General features: G+C 37.1%; 1 protein-coding gene across 1 annotated transcript in view; it reads left to right on the plus strand.

The window, feature by feature from the left end:
- ARMC3 (armadillo repeat containing 3) overlaps nucleotides 1-22,086 on the plus strand; it is a gene marked incomplete at both ends in the record, with an annotated part of 49,149 nt that overhangs the window by 16,024 nt on the left and 11,039 nt on the right. The window contains 6 exons of the mRNA XM_079538675.1: nucleotides 1,998-2,150; nucleotides 2,275-2,380; nucleotides 14,988-15,237; nucleotides 16,389-16,525; nucleotides 20,432-20,600; nucleotides 21,490-21,590. Of these exons, the coding sequence (XP_079394801.1) occupies nucleotides 1,998-2,150; nucleotides 2,275-2,380; nucleotides 14,988-15,237; nucleotides 16,389-16,525; nucleotides 20,432-20,600; nucleotides 21,490-21,590 (916 nt within the window). The remainder of the gene's footprint in view (nucleotides 1-1,997; nucleotides 2,151-2,274; nucleotides 2,381-14,987; nucleotides 15,238-16,388; nucleotides 16,526-20,431; nucleotides 20,601-21,489; nucleotides 21,591-22,086) is intronic.

Here is a 22,086-nt window from a genome sequence, read left to right on the forward strand (position 1 = left end):
ATTTTAATTTTTTTTAATTATTATTTATTTTCTCAACTCAAGGTCAGTGGGAGTTCATTGTAATAGCTAATGTTAACTTTTTCCATTTGAAATTGATATAGCTAATTCCAATATTGACAGTGTGAGATGAATGGATAGTCAGTGGGACTCTTTGATCACGACTTCACAGTATGAAACAGGAAAATACACTTAAAAACAAGTTAGCTTATAATGGAGTCAATTCATGAAATGCTGGACAGAAGTGTTAGTACTCCAGGCTCTTTTGGTTGGATGTGCCTAACTATTTTACTTAGCATTAAATAAATGCATTCAAATGACTTAGGGATCAAGTGATTCATCACTGTAAATGTTGGCATTGAACGTGAGAAATGCTTAAAAACAGGGTGCTATTTAGCTCTATATTCTTTCTGTTGTAAAAACCAAAGGGAACAAAGTGTCCAAACAGAGAGAAGGTCAGTATAAAATATTCTGAAGTAGAATTGGCACCTGAGTCTTAAAATCTTAATAATTTTCATCTATTTAGCTAGCTAGCTAAATATAGGTGCATAATTCTTACAGTAGTTTCAAAATCTGTTTGTCTACATCCTTGAAAAGTTCTGTATTCTGCTTAAAATACTTTAAGCCATTGTTTTCATCCATTCAAATGAATTATTTTCGTATCATATAGACAAATTATCTTTAAAGTGTTACAGTGTTTCCCATTACCATAGTATTTTTTAAAAACAAGAATAATTGTAAAAAATCAGTATAGTACTAAGTAACTCATTGTACAAGAACCAAATTACTGAGGCGTGAAGAACCTCTAGAGGTCATTATTAGGGATTATGGACTACTTTGGCAAGCAACAGGCCAGCAGCATACTTGATTACTTGTCAGAATGGTCTGTAATCCCAATTAAGGTCCTCTCTTGAGAGCTTGCTGATACACATCAGGGTTGTGGCCAGAGTTCTGCAAATGCTTGAAATTCTCTCAGTTTTGTCTGTTGCATGTTTTACTTCGTGACTTCAATTAAATATCTCTGATGATTCTGAAAGCAGTTAAAATTGAGCTAGAGAGGAAAAAACAGCCTTTTGAAGTACATACATTGAGCCAATTTTTTCACAAGCAAGTTTTTAATCACATTGTTTTTCCTTTGGGCTTGTGGACTTAGCTTTGTTAGCATCCATTCACCATAGACTTAGTTTTATTTAAAAGAATACTTTCACTGTTTTTCTTTGTTTTTTCTCTGTTTGTTTTTCCTTCTAAATTTTCATTAGACAGCAGGCCATACAGAGACATTGATCCCTTAAAAAGTTAGCAGGTATGAGTGCAGTTTCCAAATGTGCATATGGACTTCATGGCTCCTGAATTTCTTTGATACATTTTAAAATTTTACCATTTAACTATTACTTCAGGAATGTAATTATCTACTTCAGATTATGTGTATGGTTAAATGTTTACTGACCCTTGTAACTGTAGGATTTATATGCTGTTCAATGCTCATGTAAGAAAGTTTTAACTCAGGGCATTTTCTAACAAATACCCAGAAGAGAATGTTTGGACCTTTCCTCCAGACTTTTGATCTAATCCATTCTGGAATGAATGAGGCTTTTAGCATGCTTGTCAGACTCCTGTGGATACGTTTGATCTTTGTCAACATTAACTAAAGTAAATCTACTGAATGGAAAAAATCTCTATTAATCAAACCTGTAGCATTGCATGGAACTTACAGCTATCAAAGTTTGCTTTCTGTTATGTAGGCTGTGTGTGTTTAAAGCTGTATTTAATAGACATCTCTTGGACTTCATTCAGAATTCACTGAAGTCTAATGGGTTTTGGATCATGTCCTTTGCGCACATTTCTTAATTGCTAGTGTGTCTGTTAGCAAAATGTTCTCATTTCCATGATATCAAAAGCAAGTGTTTTATAGGAAGAAGTGTATGAAATCAAATTCCTGTCCTCTCACTGATTGGTAAAATGAATGCAGGCTAATACTATTGTTCTTTTTTTGTTTAAAGCTGAAAATAGAAAAATCTTAAGTGAGGAAAATGTTGAGAACTGTCTCATAAATCTTTTGGAAATTGATGATGATGGAGTTAAAGTTGCTGCTTCCCAAGCTATTTCTGCCATGTGTGAGAATTTGGCTAGCAAACGTGCGTTTGGACTCCAGGGTAAGTAAGGTGGGAAACGAGAATCTGTGGTTTTCCTTCTGTAAGGAACGTAATTTTGTAGATGATCTTGTTGGATTGTCATGGTTTACTTAAATGTTCATATATACAATTGTTTATTTTAAAGGGATTCCCCAGCTAGTGCAGTTGCTAAGCAGTGATGATGAAGAGGTAAAAGAAGCTGCAGTCATAGCATTAGCCAATTTGACAACAGCCAGTCCTAGTAATGCAAGGTGAGTCTGCAGCAACCAAATCATTATTTAAAACACTAACCTGAATGCAAATGATAATGTTTGGATTTTTAATGAATGTCTCATCTTGTCCTTATCCTACAAAGCAGGACTCTTGAATTAGCCTGTAAGGCCTTCTGTGGTGCTCATGAGTCATCTGGAATTGGTTGGTTCTCATCAGGTTTACAAATGTTATGCTATCCTTGCTAATGTTTGCTCTATCACAGAGAGGTATGAAGCAGATAGAATGAAAGCAGAGGTATAGGTCATGTTTTGGAAAGAGCATATGACAAAAATATGCCTCATAACCTAAGAAATTTAATGTGGGGTATTTTTTTTCAAAATTCACTCTCAGTAAGTTATCTTTTAAAATGTGATTGCTCAAGCAGTTTGTGACAGTTGACACTCAGATATTCTAATATTGGCACTGTCATTCTCTTTTCTATTGCTTCCCAAGTTATAAGGAATGCTCATAGTGCATTCTCTAGAAGAAGTGTACTGTCAGTATCTAAAGTAATGAACGGCGGTTGGTTAGTTGACTGTAAGTTCCAACATAATTGTACCAACTAAATTCTACTGTCAGTTGCAGAGTTCTGTTATCCCAACTCTATTAAAATTTCTGTTCAAGGAAAAGAAACAGAGCAGTCTGACATATATGAGCAATCACATGTAACCAACAAACCATAAAATAAAATTCCTTAAAAGTTTCCTGAAATATACTCAAGGAAGTTGTAATCCATTCACAACCATTCTTTGAAGTGAAAAAGTAAAATAATGCACCAAATAAATTATTTGTTTCAATTTATTGATTCAGCTCTAATAGTCACCAGTATTCACTTAATGTTGCCAGATGAAGTTGTAATTTGACACAAGGGAATAATATTCTGTTTTCAGATTCACATAGTAGATTTTTTTTGTCTGATTTTCTGCTCTCCTCATGTGCATGACTTCACTTGGTGTCAGGGGGAGTCATACACACATAAAAAGAGCACGGTACTGGAGTCCAGGGGTCAGGCTCTCAGCTCTGCTACAGCTGTTTTTCGTAGTGCAACCCTTTGAGGTTTCACATTGTGAAAAAGGAATCTCTGGAGAGTTTTGAGTTGGTATAACAGCTTTTGCCAACTTGGTCAATGTCTTTTGCCAGGGAGATAGTAATGACATTGTTTAGCTCAACTGCTAGAACAATTCTCTGAGAATTCAGACAGGGAAGTAGCTGTCTCTGTTCCTCTGAATTATAATTGAGGCTGTTTTTTTTTCCTACTGGGCAGTCAGGAAATTGTAAAGGTGGCTTACATATACTTCTCTCTCCTTGCTATCCAGCTCCAACTACAATATGGAAGCACCAGATAATCTAATCACAGGTCTTCTGTGGAAATCAGGAAGCAATAATTTACATTAAATATGTATATTGGATGAATGCCATGTGACTATATAATTACTTCAAAGCTTCTTTTCTAAATCAAAACCATTAATAAGTCATAGATGGCTCCAAGTGCGACCGGGATCTACAAATGAATATATAGAATTGAACTCTCAGCTGACAGGAATTGGTGTAGTTCCAGCTCACTGACCAACTGCCTGGCCCATACTTATTCTACATTCACATAACTGAGGAAAAAAAAGTAGTTTGGAAAAAATGCATTGCAGATTGGGTTACCGTACTCATATTATTCATTCCAGAATATTTTGTGTGTCTATCTTGTAAATCACTGAAAATAAGTGTATATATAATGAAGATGCTGATATACTTTTAAATGATGTGACCTTGGTGTATAATTATGTTGACAATATTCAGGTCCCAAATTGGACTAATGAGACTAGTGCTCTTTTATTGGCTATGTATTAGATTCTTGTTAAAAACCCTCAAAGAACATTCAATCATAAAGCTAGTAGTATCAGGAAGACTTTGCAGGGAAAGCACAAGAAAATGGCTGCAGCAGAAGAGAAAACTATTTACTATAAATGTGTTTTCACTATCTACTATCCAGCCAGATCACAAAATTTGTTCTTGTTGAACATACATACTTGTGTTCTGCTGTATTTATTTTTATGACTGTGTTACGTTGATTGAAGGATGTGTACCTCGCCCATTCATCGTGTACAATATATATTAAGAGAATGCAAATAGTAGACAAAACACTTTTTTTTCTGGAGAATCGTTGTTTTTAGGAATATTTGATGAAGAAAAGTTACTTTCCTTATAATATGGGAGAAAATACAAGTTAAAACAATATGTGTACTTGAGGCTCCAACAATAGCTGTCTTATTAGGATAGTCTTCCATTGATTAATAACAGAAGAGCAGCATAGGCAATGGGCAATACTGCTCCCCACTAATATGTATTAACCTTGACCTCTAGGTGCTTCCCCATAGCAATGAAAGGCTAGTTCTGCACTCCTGCCCAATCAATCCTTTCTGTCTCAACTGAGACAGCTAATAAAGGTGTCAGATATGGTAGAGCTTTTGTAATTAGAACACCTGTTCACAATGTATGGGACAGAGACTATGTTGTCATTTTATGTCAGTCCCCAAGCAACTGTTATTTGGCAAAAATAAATAAACTGATCAATGACACCAGCCCACACAGTATTTTAACAAAAGGTCTAGAGCAGAAGAGTCCAATACTAACAATTTTACTGGAGAACATGGATTTTCAGGATGATCTCCACTAGAATACATAAAAATTACTGTAACTTCTAATGTATTCCATCGTTCAACCTTTTGCTGCATAGCTGATGTGTCATGCTTCAGTAGCACATTAAAAAAAAAAATAGTCAAATGCCTCATTAATTCAAAAACTGATATCCTCAGATTATAATTTTTTTTAGAATTTTATCATAAAGTAGGATGGAATTTTAGTTGTTCTGTATATTGATTATAAGGTCTTTGTGAAACAGAAAACACTTGGCAAATAAAATTTCAAAGATTTGAAGTATTCTGCAGTTTAGAATCTCATGTATTTATTCTAGCATATGGTATATAAAAAAAAAAAAAAAGAAAAAGAAAAAAGGCCTGGGATTGTTACTGTGTGCATTGCTCCAAGACCACACTTGTGATATATGCCAGAATTGGTTTCTGTTTCCCTGCTTCTGGGGAGAAAAAAAATTATGTTCAACTATTTGCATCCATTTAAAATTTTGAAATCCAGTACACTAACTTGCATTTGTTGAAAGCCATATACAGTTATATGGATGGCTGAATGCCATTTTATAGAATCCATGAAATCTGTCCTTTTCTGATATGTCCAGGCATCAGGAAATGTAGGTACAGTCACTTCAATGATGTTCATTATGCTCAGATTGAAGAATCACGTACAAATGAAGAAACAGCAGTGCCATCTATTGGACAGAAACACGAGTCATTCTGTGTTACACAAACCCTGCCTTCAGAGCAAACGTTTTAGTTTCTCTTCTGCCGACATTTTCCTGTTTGAAGTATAACCGATTATTTTTACTCTTTACGTATTTATGGTAAGCTAATCACGTTAAATGTAAATCTGATATCCGTTAGAAGTAACAAATAGAAATAAGGTATCGAATGTACCAGTTAGCTATTAGTTAACTTGACCGGCCATTTCCTTCAGTATTGTCTTAGCACAAATGCCATTTCTAATAGCTGCCTTCATAAATCTGGCGCTGTCAGAATGCTGGTTATCTGCTAGAATTACCGCTAAAGGAAAACATCTACTCTGAAATTTGCTGCTTTGTACTAACTAACTAACAGCCTCCATAATTTTGTCTAAAATTGTTTATTTTAAGTGCAAAATTTATAGCATTCAGTTAGTTTGGTCTGGGGGAAGAAAGGAAAGTATGGATTTTCTTTGTCTGTACTAAAAACTGCAGGAAATTGTGGTACCCTTTGGACTGACAATCTGGCAAAATGTTTCTCCTGGGGTTTATAATTTGTATCATGCCACACATTTCTTAGCATCCTATCCGGACTCAAGGTAGTAAATCAGCAAAGCTTGATGTTACCTGATTTTCTAATTCTTTAATTCTTCAGAGGAATCTCTGGACCTATTTATATCAAGAAAACTATGTTCACATAGGCAGCTGTAGGTATTATTACAGAATCTGGATATGTGCTTTGTGATATGCGTGAAGATTTCCGTGATTTGTGAGTAGATTGAGAACAGGAAGCTAGGCTGGGAAATCATGGCTTATAGGCAGTGCCCAGTGAGGAGAAAATGTGTTTCTCCTTTGACTTAAACCAATGTTGCATCTATTCCAACTGTAACTCATGTTCTGATCTCATGATTCAAAATATGTCCTTAGTCCTCTGTGTGGATAGTGCTCACCTGTAGTGAGAGTCTCTCATCTTCTTAAGAAGAGATTTTCATTGTCCACAGGAGGTTTTATTATTTTTTTAGAAGAGTTTGGCTGTCAAGGAACAGATTGAAAGACTCTCCAATTTTTTTATGTTTCAGATCTTGTTATTATCATTAAGAAGTAATGATTATTGCCATTAGGTATTAATATCATTAGATAGCAATCTGTCCTATTAGCAAATGGAAAAGAGTCATAAATTTTCTCTTTCAAGACTGTCAGTGGAACCTAATTCCCATAAACAGATGAAAATTGAAGAGCCAGAATTCCCTGAGATAATATATTTACATGAATGCGTGTGTTAATTTCTGAGAATCAATATGAAAATAATCGTAGTATATGAATCCTAAATTTAAAAACAGATGCGGGTAATAATGCGCAGTACAGCTTTTGTATTTTCATTGTTTAACATAAGTTTGGAAGGAGGAAATCAACAATGGAATTCCACTAGCTGTATTGAATAACGGTAATATGTTTTAACACTGACCCCTAGTGACAAAATTATATTTTTGAGATACAGCTCAGCCGTGAAAAGGAGAGTTTTGTGATTTTGTGTTTCTATTTTTCACATTAGTGCCTGTTCTGCTGAGCTCTGTACAAATACAACCAGCTAACTCATGCCATGAATTAATTCCTGTTTCGACGTTCTCTTTCTGTATATCTGTAGTGTGATGGGGACTTTCTGAACAGAAAAGACAGGATGGTTATTACCTGTACAAGCTTTTCTGTACAAGTTACATATTGTTTTGATTGAAAACTTCAACATTTTTTATGGTAGATTTCTTTCTTGTCAAAAAAGCTGAATCAAAGCCTAATACTGTGATGTCATGCAGAAATGAGTTTGCACTATGACTTTAGCGTCATTATTTATCACATCATTTGACTGGTACACAGCTCATGGACTGTACCCTAAATTATCTTCCACTGATAGGTGCAAAATGTTTCATACAACCACCTGCTGTTCTTCCTTAGACTTGTGAATGTGTGGATATCGAATCTACAGACCCAGACACTATTAGCTGCATTTTGCCCAACTCTTTTTTTTTTTTTTTTTCCCCCTGTGGAAGAAAAGTATTTTACTAGTTGTCATTTTATTTTAACTGTGTTGCTATCAGGAGTTAAATTGAAATCAGAGTCCAGTGTAAAGTATTCATGTCTAACACAAATTTCATGTACTGTATCCTAAGTCTCATGAGGATGCAAGAGTCCTCTGAAGTGTCTCTGCAGTCACATTCAGTGGTACTCACTGAGATGAATTGTACTTCCTATGAATTAAAGGAGGTAGAGAGTTGGAGTAAATTTCTGACAAATCCATTGATACTTTTACGTATATATTTTCTTTGCTATTTACTTGTTATGAATCTAATTGAACATAAGTTAACTCGTATAATTAAATATTTTAGTCTAGTTTGAAATTATTTTAAGTGTATATAAGAAAAGAGCAGGTCTGATTATGCAAACTTCTGTGCTGCTGTGAATTTAAGCTGTGCACCAACTGTGCTTTATTATCTGATTAGAGGCTGCCGTATGCACGAGAGAGTAAAATTAAGCTTTCACAAGTAACTTAAAACCTTTAGACTTGCAGTCTAGGTAATTTATGTTAACATAGTACTGTATGTGTACTTGGAGATTTAAATTTTAAGAAAGAGGAAAATGATGTAAGTTTCTCTGCTTTGAGTCATCCTGAGTGCTTGAACCGTTAGCAGGGCAAAACAGATTGCTGCCATTTGAGATAAGTTAGCTGTTGTCCAGAAGAGATTTAACCAGAAGGGACAGAGAGCTCAAGTTTCCCAATCCGAGTACTATTTGTAGAAACAGTTTTGTCGTTCTCCTCATCTGGTGCTTTCGAAGATGGTGAGAAGCTGCTGGCAGCTCAGACACTGTGTTCCAAGCAGTTGGTATGGGGATTCTGCTCTGCCTCTTTCTTTGCTTTCATTACACCTCCATGAAGCTGCTCTGGCAATTCCTGAATGTTCTGTGTTGTTTTGCTTTTGTGACAATGTGGATTCCAGACTCTCAACACTTGTACTGTTATTGATTTTTCCATGTGCTGCTTTTTGTATTAGAAAAAAGAGAGAGGGGATATTGTCTGTTTCATGAACTTATCTGAGCTGAAGCTATGTGAGGTTTTCAAGGGATATTGCTGAATTTCATCCGTTCTTCTAACAGTGGAAGTGTCAGAACTTCTTTATAGAGATAGCAAATAAGACTGTAATTGAAAGGCTCAGTGATCAGGAACAGATATTTCATTATCCTGCAATATTTCAAATTCAAATTTGGTATATCGCGGTTCTAGTAGTGAGATCTTTGTCAGGAAAATTCGGTGACAGACATCGGAAAACATGAGTATATTTCCCAATGAGAGTCAGATATCACAGACTTCTAACCCAGACAGTGTAAGGTTTGATTGCTTCCAGACCATGACGTTTATTGAGTTTTGGGTTGGTTGATGTTTTAACAAGGTACTTGTCATTAAAAAATAGGAATGGAAGATTCTGTTCCTGAAATGAAAAATGAATATTGTTGATGTAATCAATACTTCTACTGCACTACAAAGAGCTCCCACACCGTAGATCAGCTTCCCGTGTGCTAGATTCTTACCTGTAATAAATTTACTGATGTTAGTTTACTTTTGTATAGTGAAGAAAACAGAAGTAATGGTAGTCGTTAAATAAAATAAGAGTGACTATATAAAACAGTCAGTTGGTTTTGAAAATAATTAAACTGCAAAGTGAACATTTTGCTAAATGGAGAAGATGTTTACCAAACATGATTACATAACAAGGTAAATAGAGAATTATCAAACTAATAGACTTAAGGGACAAAAAGGAATGTATTTCTTGAGGTTTTTTCAACTTCTGGTTGTGATGTTCTTTCTCAGTCTCTGAGGTTGCTTTCCACTCAGAAATTATGTAATAGAGCTGGATCAAAAACACCTTGTGTGAAGAAGTCACGCGATTTAACACAGATAGAGTTGATTTTAAAAAGTGTGTGTAATTAGATGCATAATTCTTATGCGTAATTTACATGCAATTATGTATGAAAATGAGATATGCACATGCATAAATGGCTAGCTAAGCACCTCACACACAATCACAGTAATTTTGCACAGAAATTAAACACGCAGTTGCAAATTCATTTTGGAAAATGAAGTCCATGAGGAGTCCAGTGGCCTTTGTGAGATGGAAATTTTTTTTTTTTTTACTAAGGAAATAAAAAAAAGATTTTTCTTCAGTCAAAAAAGGGAGAATTAAACAGCATAGAAAAGAATCAGCAGTAAATTTTAATACAAACCTATTTACTTTCAGTAGTAGTAAAAGGAACAGAAACAAACATCATCGTTTTTATGAACTGTCAATCTCCCAAGTGTTAATTAAACCAGAGCAAATCCAGAGCAAACAGTGGTGTGAAGCTGCACCACAGCTCTTCCGCTCCGTCTCTCCATGTGAGGTGGCTCAGTTTAGCGGCTTGGGGGGCGGACTCCGTGGTTTCTGTCAGCAATTCAACACGGACAGTTGCTCTCTCCATTATGCTGAACCTTCTCTTCAGGGGGAAAAGCTAGCTGGATCTGTCCGTACGCACCGAGAGTCAATAATCCGTTCTCTTTCTTGCCGTGGCTGGGAGGCTTGGGCGGGGAGCAGAGCTATTATGCTTGATGCGATGCCAACAAAGCCGTGGCTCTTGCCCCAGAGAATCTGCCCTCCTGAAAAAACAACAATCTGGATGTTTAGTCAGATTTTTACTGATGATTGCTTACACAACGCTCTCTACCAGTTTCTGAGCTTTCCTATGGCACCCCTGACAATTAAAACAATGACGTATTTAGTTAAATGAAAATCATATGCATCCCCATCTTAACTGTTTAAAAATAGCTTGTATTGTGACAGTTTTGGTAACAATTTTATTGTCTGCTTTGAATTTAATTTGTGCAGTAAAAGACAGTGAACAAAACTTTTGTTTTCCCCAGGCTCTTAGCTTTTATTCTTTGAGTTCTCAGTGGTGTTTCAGAGAATTTTCAAATAAATATCTTGCTACAAGGTATATTTAAAATTAATCCCGTAAGTTAAATATTTAATATCTGAACGTTTAATGCTTGCTTTTCCATTGACGTGTATGAAAAATATTTTAGCTGCTATTGAACGTAGGCATTTGAAACAATTCAACTGTAATCCTATTGTGCTGTGTTAAGGTAGATGCCTAACCCTGTTAATTTATACCCTAATGATCACAGCCATGTAATTCTGTATCATAACATTTTAATTATTTTAACTCCAATTTGAGTTCTTTGTGTTTGGGATTCAGATAGTCAGCTTTTACTTTTTGAAGAAATGTCGTCATGTTAAATGCAACATCCTCTTTTTTTTTTCGCCTTGTCACTGTCTTATTTTCTTTTCTCTCACCTCTCCTGAGGATCCATATAATTTTTTTCACATAAAGTTTACCTTCCCCCCACTTTTTTTTTTCCTCCCAAGCTAAACCAAGACTTACATCTTCCCTTCAGGATGAAGTCTTATACTGCGAGCACTGATGGAAGTGCGTCATTTCAGAAGGATGTGTCTGAAACAGAAATTTTGAGTTCTGGAGGCAGGGAGAGGATAGCATTGATCTACGTTAGGCTAAGGCAGTGCTGGTAAAAGCTTCTTGCTCTCTCACTTCTGTTTCCTTGTAATAAAAAACTACACAGTGCATATCTTTGCCCAAGATGGAAGAGAATTTATTCCATACTTAAGTCTTGATGTTGTAGTATTTTGCAATCTTAAGAACTTATTTATATTCATCCTTTCAGTTCCCTGTTGAGGTCAGACACTGCTGTCTCTTTAGCACCTGGAGCTTTGTGGCCTTTTTGTATTTTGCAGAGGGCTGTGGGATAGGAGTGAGTAGAACTTTGGGTTTTCTGTTCCTCCCTCATACCTCTGCTGCAGACATCCTTTAGTAGGTCACAGTGCTTCCAACGTGTTCCAGCCCCTCTTAAAATCTTATCCCCAAAGGTTACTTTCAAATCTCATTACCTGCTGTTGTCATTTCTGTGAATTCTTGTTGCTGTGTGATCTGTTGTGCTCCTTGATTAAACTACTGTCATAAAATGATGATTCAGAATGAATCTGTGTGGAAGTAGAATGCAGGATTGAAATAAATATGTATGATTGTCTAAATCGGTGATTCTCAACCTTTTTGAAGTTGAGTGGCACTTGAGAAAATTGGCTGTGCTGTGTAGCTCTGAGGTCAGCTCTGAAAGCACGAGGAGCTGCACCTTGCTCTTTTGTTAAGTACCTGTGTACTTCTGTGCCTTATGCAGATTGTAGCAAATCTGCTTATAATGCAGTTGACTACCTGGCTCTGTTCTCTCAGTCAGTCAGTAGGGACTGTGTTTTTATTAAGATTTCCTACCGGAGAATCCGCATGCTCTGGGGTGTAGCATAGGAGTAGTAAGTCTGCCCTTTGGTGAAATGCTGGATGCATTACACCTGTGAGATGCAGGGATGCAATCCATTAGCAGTAGCTCTGTCTCATGCATCCTGGAAGCACCGGAATTTGCATGCATCCACTATGCAGGAAAAACCATTTGTTTAGTTTCTGGATAAAGTACATGTATATACTGTGCAATGCTGTAAATCTGATAGCTTACAGACATGCCTTGCTGTGCACGTGTGTGGTGAGTCTCTCCCACACTTTGCTGGTAGGTACATTAAATCATTGATGCATGTGTCACCGTGTAATGTGATTATATAGCAGGGTTTGCCTTGTGTTTGCTTTGTATACTTTGCAGAAATGAGTGACCATCATCATTCCTCAGATTTTTGTGTTTTATCAACAATTTGACAGCCTTTGCTAGTGTAACTCCCTCTAGTTTATGCAGTAATTTTAAGCTTGTGTTTACTTTGTAAAATTTACCAAAAGGTGAATTAGATTTTTGGTAAGAAGCCATTCCAGTGAATGTAGAATTTTCACATCCCACTTTCTCCTGTTAATGTGCTGCCAGAAAGTTAGTAAAACTTATGAAGTCTGTGTGATTTTTTTGTTGTGAAAGTGCTCAGGTATGCCTGTACAGGGAGGCTTCATTGTCTTTTTGATAGAAAGAGTACTAAAGAGATAATATAAAAAAGCAGTTGCATGGAAAATTCAAATTGCCACCTGTGCATTTCCTTTGCTAACAACATTACCAACTTTTGTTTAACAAACAGATGAGCCCAATATAAAATTACTAAGGGCAGACAATACATTGGGCATATGCCTGAAATCATTTGATCAAATTTTATGTACAAACCCAGTGGGAAGACAATTCAGTTTTTATGGTGTGCTGTTTTATAGTGACATTAGAAAAATTACCACTGAAATGAACTAAGATAATACAGATGTAAGACAATGCAGACAAAAAAATCACAGAATCACAGAATCACAGAATCACCCGGGTTGGAAGGGACCTCAAGGATCATGTAGTTCCAACCCCCCTGCCTAGCAGGGCCACCAAACATACACATTTAGATCAGGTTGCCCAGGACCCCGTCCAACCTGGCCTTGAACACGTCCAAGGACGGGGCATCCACAACCTCCCTGGGCAAAATGAGTCTGTTCTTTAGTAGAAAGAAAAACCTTGGCAAGAAGGTTAACAAGAATCTTAAATTATGGAATATCTTATGGTGTTTGAAGAATATAAACTATATTTGTATCAGTAGTCTCTTTTGCCTCTGGCAAAGAAGCCAAGGAATACATAATGAGGTGGTAACTCCAAGCATGCGCCTATCCAGCATTTGAGATACGGATTTGTTAGAGCACAGTAGTTTCCTCTAAGCTAAAACCAACCTCTCTTTTCTAGGGTCTGCATCAATTGTAGTCTAGAGCTTACTGTCATTTAGGAGAGACATCATCAGCTGCTTTCAAACATATTCTATATCCCACGTATTAGGTATGAAGTTGATTTGTGGGGGGGAGAGGGGGAAAAGGAAGCACGGTTCAGGTGAATGCCAGCAGCAGAATAGCAGAGTTAAGGTGAAGTGCTTATAGGCCAGTTCCTTCTGCTGTGACTTAGTTCTGAGTTCTGTTGTCAAGTAGAAGTTAGTTTTGCAGTGCATCAGATTTAGATCCTCCAGATGTGGCCTCCAATAGTACAGCTGCCCACATCTTCTGCTGTCTTCTGCCTTAATTTACTGCTTCCTCACCAGTGCGTAGCTGTTCTCTCACCTAGCTCTATGAAGGGATCCTCAAAAGTGTCCCAGTATTTGCCCCCCAGTTTGTTTGTTTGTTTGTTTGTTTTTTGCAAATGAGCTATTTTGCTGGTCTAACTTAGAACTTGGCCACAGCAGCAGCCTTCAGGCACAGGCTGCACATATGGGAGCAAGGAGAATGCTTGTTTGCTACTCATTGGCTGGTGATGTGGAACCATGAAACTTGGTACTAGTACATGAGTGTCCAGCCTTCTGGCTTGTGTGGGCCACACTGAGTGAGGAGGAATTGTCCTGGGATGCATATAAGTTGCTCTGAAAGTAGTGCCTCCTATTTGTTTCCGTGGAAACTACAGCAGATACAAAGAGCACGATAACACTATTTGATAGGGCAAATTCTCAGCTACAAAACATTATTTTTTCAATATGGTCACCACCATTAGCTATGCATTTCACCAGCCATGAACAAGAGCCTGCATGCCATGCTTTTAAAATCTGCACCAGTGGAGGTGACTCATTGTTGCCTCACTGTGCTCATAACCACTGGTTGGTCTCCATAAATGTTCAGCAAGCATCAATATATGTCAGTGCATGCCATTTTTTCCTCATGGAGGAATTCCACACCTTTGCTTCATTTGCACTTCCATGTCAGACATCATTCTGTCAGACTGCCTCTCTGCTCCACCTGTCCCATGGCAACAAAATGTAACAGAATATTGGTGGGAAAGTGCTTCTGCTTCTGGTGCCACACCACCAACATCCACCTCTGACGTCGTGGACCAACATAATAAAACCAGACACTTCTGAAAGAATCAGTGTCCTAATAAGTTGAAGAATCCAGGAATTTGTGGCTTGGTTTACTTTCTTAAGTTGTGACTTTTGAGCGGTGCTTCACTCTCTGAGTCAGATCTAGGTAAGGCATCAGAAGAAGGACTTTCACGATTGAACTTTTAGTTTCTATTTCACACTGTGATTTAGAGCATAAACGTCGGCCTTTCAAATTATTTCAGGTGAACAACATTTTACATTCTTGAAATGCAAGACTAATTTTGTTGGTAAATATAACACAGTAAGTGGAAACAAATGTGATAAAAATAACTAAGATTTTTTTCTTCATTTTCTTAGCGCTGTTGCAGAAGCTGAAGGAATTGAGCCTTTAGTGAAGACCTTAAACACCGAGAGACATGGAGCCGTTGCTAATGCTGCTGCAGTGCTAACAAATATGGCCATGCAAGAGCCTTTGCGCTTATGTATTCAGAGCCACGGCGTGATGAGTGTGCTCACAGAGCCGCTACGTTCTGCCAGCAGCCGGGTGCAAAGCAGGGCAGCACTCACTGTGGCTGCCTTTGGTTGTGATGCTAACGCAAGAAGTGAGGTAAAAGTCTTCCCCAAGATCGGGATTGTTTGTAAGAATTCTGAATCCTTTTTGTTACACTTACTGAGGATCCCTGTATTTTGTTTGTCTGCTCTAAAAGTTGGTTTCTAGATCGTAATTAATTTTGTATGGTTACTCATTCAGCTGAGTTCACCTCTGTTTGTTATGAAGACTTGGAAAAGGTTTTCCTCAATTTTTATTTTTACTGTTGCGTTTGCTTGCACAAATTCATCCTACGCAGCTTTTCTGTAGCTTTAATGAGTTTCAGCCAGGACTGTATCTTAATCCCTATGTTTATGAGTATTAAGCATTAAAGTTTCTTTCAGCTGCAACTGACAGCTGTATTTTGAAGATGATAAGTTCTCATCGCTCCCCTCAGTGTTTAATACTGCCCACTTTCAGGGCCTGAATGGCAGTGCCTAATTTTGATTTGAGATACTGAATGTGCACAGAATAAATGCAATTCAAACAGAACTCAAAATGTAATTAGTTCCTCCATGGGTATCATCCAGCTAGTTGAACTTTTCCCTGTTTATCAATGGTCATATTCTTTTCCTAAATAGGGATGGTGCTCTGTGCATTCGTAGATCATAAGCTGGAGATCTCTCAAGGGTCAAAGCTGTTACTTAAATCATGAATCAGGGGAATGGGTAATCCATCCACCTCTTTCAGTGTCCTTAAAAATGTCTTTATCTTCAGAAATCCAAATGAGCAATATTTTTTCCAGCATTTATAGGAAAGATACTAGCACATGAGAGAATGGAATGTTAATAAGATTGCCATACATATAGTACTATACAAATTCAAATAGATTGTGATGTAAATTAGTTGCTAGGAAGCAACAGAAAGCAGAAAAAGGTGTATAACTCTCCATGGCAGTCCTGGGCTGCATCGTCTCTTCATCTTCAATTTCTACTTTGTAATCTTATAACTGAAAAGGAGAGTCAGAAAGGATGTGTGCCACTTTTGAACCTCACTTCAGCTCAGAGCAGCTCAGAAGCAGAGAACTACCACAAATGGCCTTTCTGCCAGCCCAGCATTGCTTGTCTACAAGTCTTGAATCGAGCTTTGGATGGAGAATTTAATATGTTGTTCTTTCTGGAATGAAGTAGGTGAAATATGTCAGCATCCGTGTCTTCGTGTTCTTATAGTTAAGAAATGCAGGTGGATTGGGACCACTTGTTGAGCTACTACATTCGAAGGACAAAGAAGTCAGAAGAAATGCCTGTTGGGCTGTCATGGTCTGTGCAAGCGATGAACTAACTGCTGTCGAACTGTGCAGGCTAGGGTGAGTAGAAATAATATCAAGGAGCAGAGGGAGATTTTTAATGAGATAACTATTAAACTTGATCTTTCTGTATTAATAACAGAAGGACAAAATTAAGCTGTGCTTTTTGGTAAACAAACTATTTTTGTATTGCCAGTGGTACAGCTGAAATTGTCCTGATTTTACAGAAGAAAAACTGCAAGCCTGAAGAAAGAACTGTCAGGAATTATAAATATGTTTATTGTTTCTTTAATCAAATTAGGCTTTCTATTGAAGATGTACTTAGATTAGTAAAAAATGGGGGCTACAAATGCCCCATAAACTTGAAACCGAAGTTCAGATTTCAGGCTAGGTTCAGCATACAGTGAACTGTACTTTATTACACAAGGGCTAATTTTTGTTAAAGAGAAGATGGACTGAACTGTCATTTTAAAGAGAATCTGTCATATTCCTTCTTGAAAACTCCAAGTTCCATATATTACTATTTGAATTAGAAAAGCTGTTTTAGCTATAAGTCACAAGACTCGTATATGAGGTGACTCTTATTGTTAAAGTGAAATATATGTAATTGCCCTGCTCCCTCTGCTGGACATTTCTCTGGCTGCTGCACAGATGCTTGCGGCCCATATGTGAGGGAATTGTGCAGTCAGACCTCAAAAATAGATCTGGAGGAGACCTCAGATGTAGTGCTGTCTGCCTACTGTGACTGAATCAGTTATAGTGATATATTTTCAGCTTGTCCAGTGTGATTGTAAGTACTCTTTCTGAAAGGGTTTGACAGCTTCTGAGGTAACTTCTTCTGGTGCTGAGATATCTTTATAATTAGAAAGATTTTTAGTTTTAAATATCCCTTACAGCAGTTCTGTCCAATTATATCTTGTCCTAATTTCAGTGGAATTTAATAATACCTTTTGATAGCATTTTATTTTTTAAATTAACTGAATTTTGTATCAGAAATAGCATTGCCAGCAGGAGCAGGGAGATAATTGTCCCCCTATACTCAGCTCTAATGAGGCTGCATCTTGAATACTGTGTTCAGTTTTGCACCCCTCACTACAAGAAAGACATCGAGGCCCTGGAGCGTGTCCAGAGAAGGGTGAGGGGTCTGGAGCATACGTCTCATGAGGGGTGGCTGAGGGAAATGGGATTGTTCAGTCCGGAGAAGAGAAGGCTCAGAGGAGACCGTATCACTCTCTATAACTGCCTGAAAGGAGGGAGTGGGCGAGCTGGGGGTCTGCCACTTGTCCCAGGTAATAGCCAAGGACAAGAGAGAATGGCCTTAAATTGTGTCAGGGGAGGTTCAGGATGGATACTAAGAAAAACTTCTCATAAAAAGTGGTCAGACACTGGAATGGGCTGCCTGTGGAGGTGGTGAGGTCATCATTCCTGAAGGTGTTCAAGAACTGTGTAGATGTGGTACTAAGGAACGTAATGAACAACATTGGTGTTAGGTGGACAATTGGACAAGCTGATCTTAGAGGTCTCTTCCAACCTTAATAATTCAATGAGTGTGTGCAATTTCTCATGCTCCATGTAAATTTCTCTATTTCCTTTTCATGACAAAGCAAAAGCATTGAACTGCTTTTTGTTTTGAAGTCTGATATCGTTCTGTCACACTCTAAATTTCAGTTATTTACGCTGTTTTGAAGTGTTATCTTCCAGCCTGGATGAGGTATTTCAGCTGAGGTCATACCACCATCAACTAAATCTCAGTAATTATTTTCCATATCTTGCATATAGCACTGTTCTTATTTAATATCTTCTTTCTGGTTGCATCAGAGTAGGACTCTATACGTCCTTCTAGTTTGACAGCATATTATTGATAATAATACACTAAGAATAGTTTTTCAACCAATCAGGCACTACTTCATGTTATTTTCATATAGATCGTATTTCTCTGACTTGCTTGTGACTATTCAAATAGGAATGTTTGAAAAGATTTATTGAAGTCGCAACATATCTTAAAGTCAAGACGTATCTCACATCTACTCCTTGTGCCTATACATTAAGTCAGTTACCCTATCACAGAAAGAATTAAATTGGCCTTAAGTGATTTGTTTATAACCATACGTAATGGCTATTACAAGCCGCCTTGTCTCTTGCATGCTTCCAAATCGATTGTTTAGTATTCTGATATAATATTCTTCAGACACTTAAATTTGGCTGAATGATCTCCACCATTTCCTTGCTCATTCTTTTTAAATCTAGATACTATCTATGCCCTTCTCACTCTTCTGGCTCCTCACCTGGTCTCCTCAGATTTTCAAAGATAATTACAAATACTTTAAAAGTTGCTTTTGCCATTTCAAAACGCGGTATGAGGTAAGTCTCAGGCATTGCCACCTTTGTCCTCTGAAGCTTTAGTGTTATGCCTACTGCTTCCACCTTCTTATTAAAATTGCTGTTAGGCATCTGTTTGCAACCATTTTATCAAAACTGAAGCAAGAAAGGCAGCAGATGCTTCGGTCTTTTCTATGCCATCTGTTATGAGTTTTCTTCCCACACTGAGTCATAAACTTACATTTTTCTCTTTGATTTGTAGTATATGAAACATTTATTTTAGTTTTGGGTCCCTGAATGGTTATATCTCGATTTGCCTGTAGGCTTTTTGGTTTTGTTCCTTACTTTTTCTTCCCTGTTGGAAGTCTTCATGTTTCCATTTCTGGGTTTTCAGGTAGTCACAGTATTGTTAGTGCTTCTGCACTTTCTCCCTTTTTGGCTTGTCCTTCCTTCATGTGAGGCCATTATGCCTCTAATGCCATGTTTTAGACATTGCTATACTCACTAGACTCAATTTTCCCTGGGGAAATCCCTTTGTTATCTTACATTCTGATTGCCTGATCTTGTTGAGATTTGCTTTATGACAAATAGTGTGAATGGTGGTTGTTTTCTCCCAGTGCTCTCTTATAAAAGAGATGGTTGTCACTTGCCTTGTCTGCAAAGCTTGTTATCTGGATTTCATCTGACACACTTTCAGAAGTCTATCTTGTATGTGTGCAGAGCTGAGACACCTTCTGTAGCTCAGAGAGAGAAATGGACCGGCCAACTGTGGAGTCCATTTTATATATACAAATATATAAAAAATATATAAAATTTATTCCTTAGAATATGAAGAATTTCTGCGTGTATACTGACATACACATACAAATTTGACACATGAATACATCTTCCTCTTTTTTTTTCCTGATATGTTTTTTTTAATTCCTAAACAGTTTCAAAACTGAACTGTGTTTCTCCTGATTCAACTTTCTTTCTCTTCCTAATAAGTTTTTCCTAAGTTTCACAGGCTAGAAGCTATCAGTATGTGGATTTCAGTGCCAAGGAATAAATCTCTGCCCTCCAGTATACCCATGATCATTTGTTTCTGCTTCCATGCTGCAGAAGTATTGCCAGCCTGGTTCTGCTTCCACAACTGCTTATGTTTCCGTGCTAAGCTGAGCTCAGCTCATCTCTGTCAGTTTCTTTCACAAGCACAGGAGCAGCCCTAAACCAGGATTCACACCTTGCGTGACTGGGAGCTGGAGTCTGCCAATTGCTACAGTTGTTACAAGATGGAGAGGGATTCCTGAACTATATGCTGCAGTCAGCTCTGAACAGAACTTCTTTTACTTGGCTTTGACATTCTTCTTTTCTCCAGTTCTCTGTAGTACCCAGCATCTTTCTCATGAAAGGTTGTGGCACCCTGTTAGCATTTTTTTATGTAACAGTTTAACTGCTGAAAAGAATTTGGTTTTGCTTTTGAGCACTGCAAGGCATTTTTTCTCCTCTAGAAAAAGACTTGATCGTAGCACAGCAAGCTCCTTGCTGGTCTAAACAGCATTAGGCTAGCTCTTAGAATTAAGTCCATGTCTTGGTAATTCTGAAAAATATGTAATAACAATGAATGGGTACCTAATGATGAATTAGCCATTGTGTTTTGTCTAACAGTGCGCTAGACATCCTAGAAGAAATTAATCAGTCAACAGGGCGCAGAAATAACTTTAGTGAAGCTGCTCTGGAAAGGCTACTTGATAACAATCTTTCCCAGAAGTACAGCCAAATGGGATATTTATCATCAAGTAATGTCATTACTGATGGATTCTATGATTATGGGAAGGTAAGCTACTTTAAATTACTTTTCTTAGAAACAGTAAAATTTTCTTCTTCATTTTGAAAAAAAGAAAGAAGACTGTAACGGAAGCCAGCATCTGGCTACCTAAAATAACTTTGCTTGTTTTCTTGTTATGCTGTCTCCCGGGTTTTATAATAATTTCTTTTGTTTATCTTTCTTTATGGTGAAATCTTATCATCTTTATGCTATCCCCTAGTTACAGTCTTCTTCCCAATCTCCTTACAATCCTGTGTAATCTGCTGAGCTCCTATTCCTTACCAGGGACTTTCTCAGAAGTTAGTTCTTCTGGTATCTTTCACTGCAGTATATTTGATAGCAATCTGACTCTGAATGACCTATGGACTTTTCGTTTATTTTTACATAAAGAAGGGTTCATATTTTCACCTTGGTCATGACCTTTTCTCTCACAAAGCACTGCTGATGTATGAAGACTGGCTCCACTATGTATCACAAGTTAGTATTTTCAGTTTAAATTAGGGAAGTTCTTTACAAAATGCCCAAATAAATTAAAAATATTATTCTTACTGAGAGATCAGTGAAATGCATGCCTTTAAAGCTTTTTCTTACTTTTGAAAATTCCTTCCTAAATTGCAGTGTCTTCAAAGTCAGGAATGTTACCTTATCCTAGATTTTAGAATGACACAGTAACAATAATCACAAGCTAGATTATTTACAAATGATATTTTCTAAGAAAATTGAAGAAGGAAAATGCAAATAGGGTGAATACTGTTTTTGTATATTTAGAATGATTCTTATAAGTTCTCATGTAAGTCTTCTGTTGAAGATGAGAAATGTTATATGGCTCTTAAACTATTTTTTGTCTTCACTTCTAACTGAGAACAGCACTGAATCTTTTGCTGTAATTTTCTTGTAGATAAAACCTGGTGTAAAACTTCTGTCTTTGGAGGAACTGAGTATGCAAGAGCTTGCTGACCGTCGGGCCATAATCTTCATTAATGCTAAGCCGCAAGAAGAGTGAGTAATGTAGTAATATTTATTTCAATAATTCATTTTTCCATCCATTCCACTGTTTCCAATATGAAAGTACTACGTAGTTTGTACTGTGAGAGATCTATTTCAATTTCAACGGAGTGCTACATGTCCTACAAGGCAAGAGATTTGTATTTCATAAAAGAAAAATTTGTAAAATCACTATTTTTTCCCTTCAGACAGAAAACATTTATTCACTTGATTTGCTCTGTTTTCTGTTAGAAAACTTAGTGAAGAAGACTCGTTCACTGAGCACCCTTTGGTTTCTCATGGTGGAACACTCATTTTATTAATAGCTATAACAGAGCTTGTCATCTGCTGTAATAATTATGCCATCAAAACAGAACATCAACACGCAACAATTAAACCTATGATTTGATTATCTTTGTGTGCAGACAAATGCATGGAATTTTAAGCACAGCGTCCCAGGAAGCAGCACAAGGCTTTTGGGCTTGATAGAGAATCAATGTCAATTCCTTCT

Source organism: Tetrao urogallus (assembly GCF_951394365.1).
Source record: "Tetrao urogallus genome assembly, chromosome: 7".
Classification (NCBI taxonomy): domain Eukaryota; kingdom Metazoa; phylum Chordata; class Aves; order Galliformes; family Phasianidae; genus Tetrao; species Tetrao urogallus.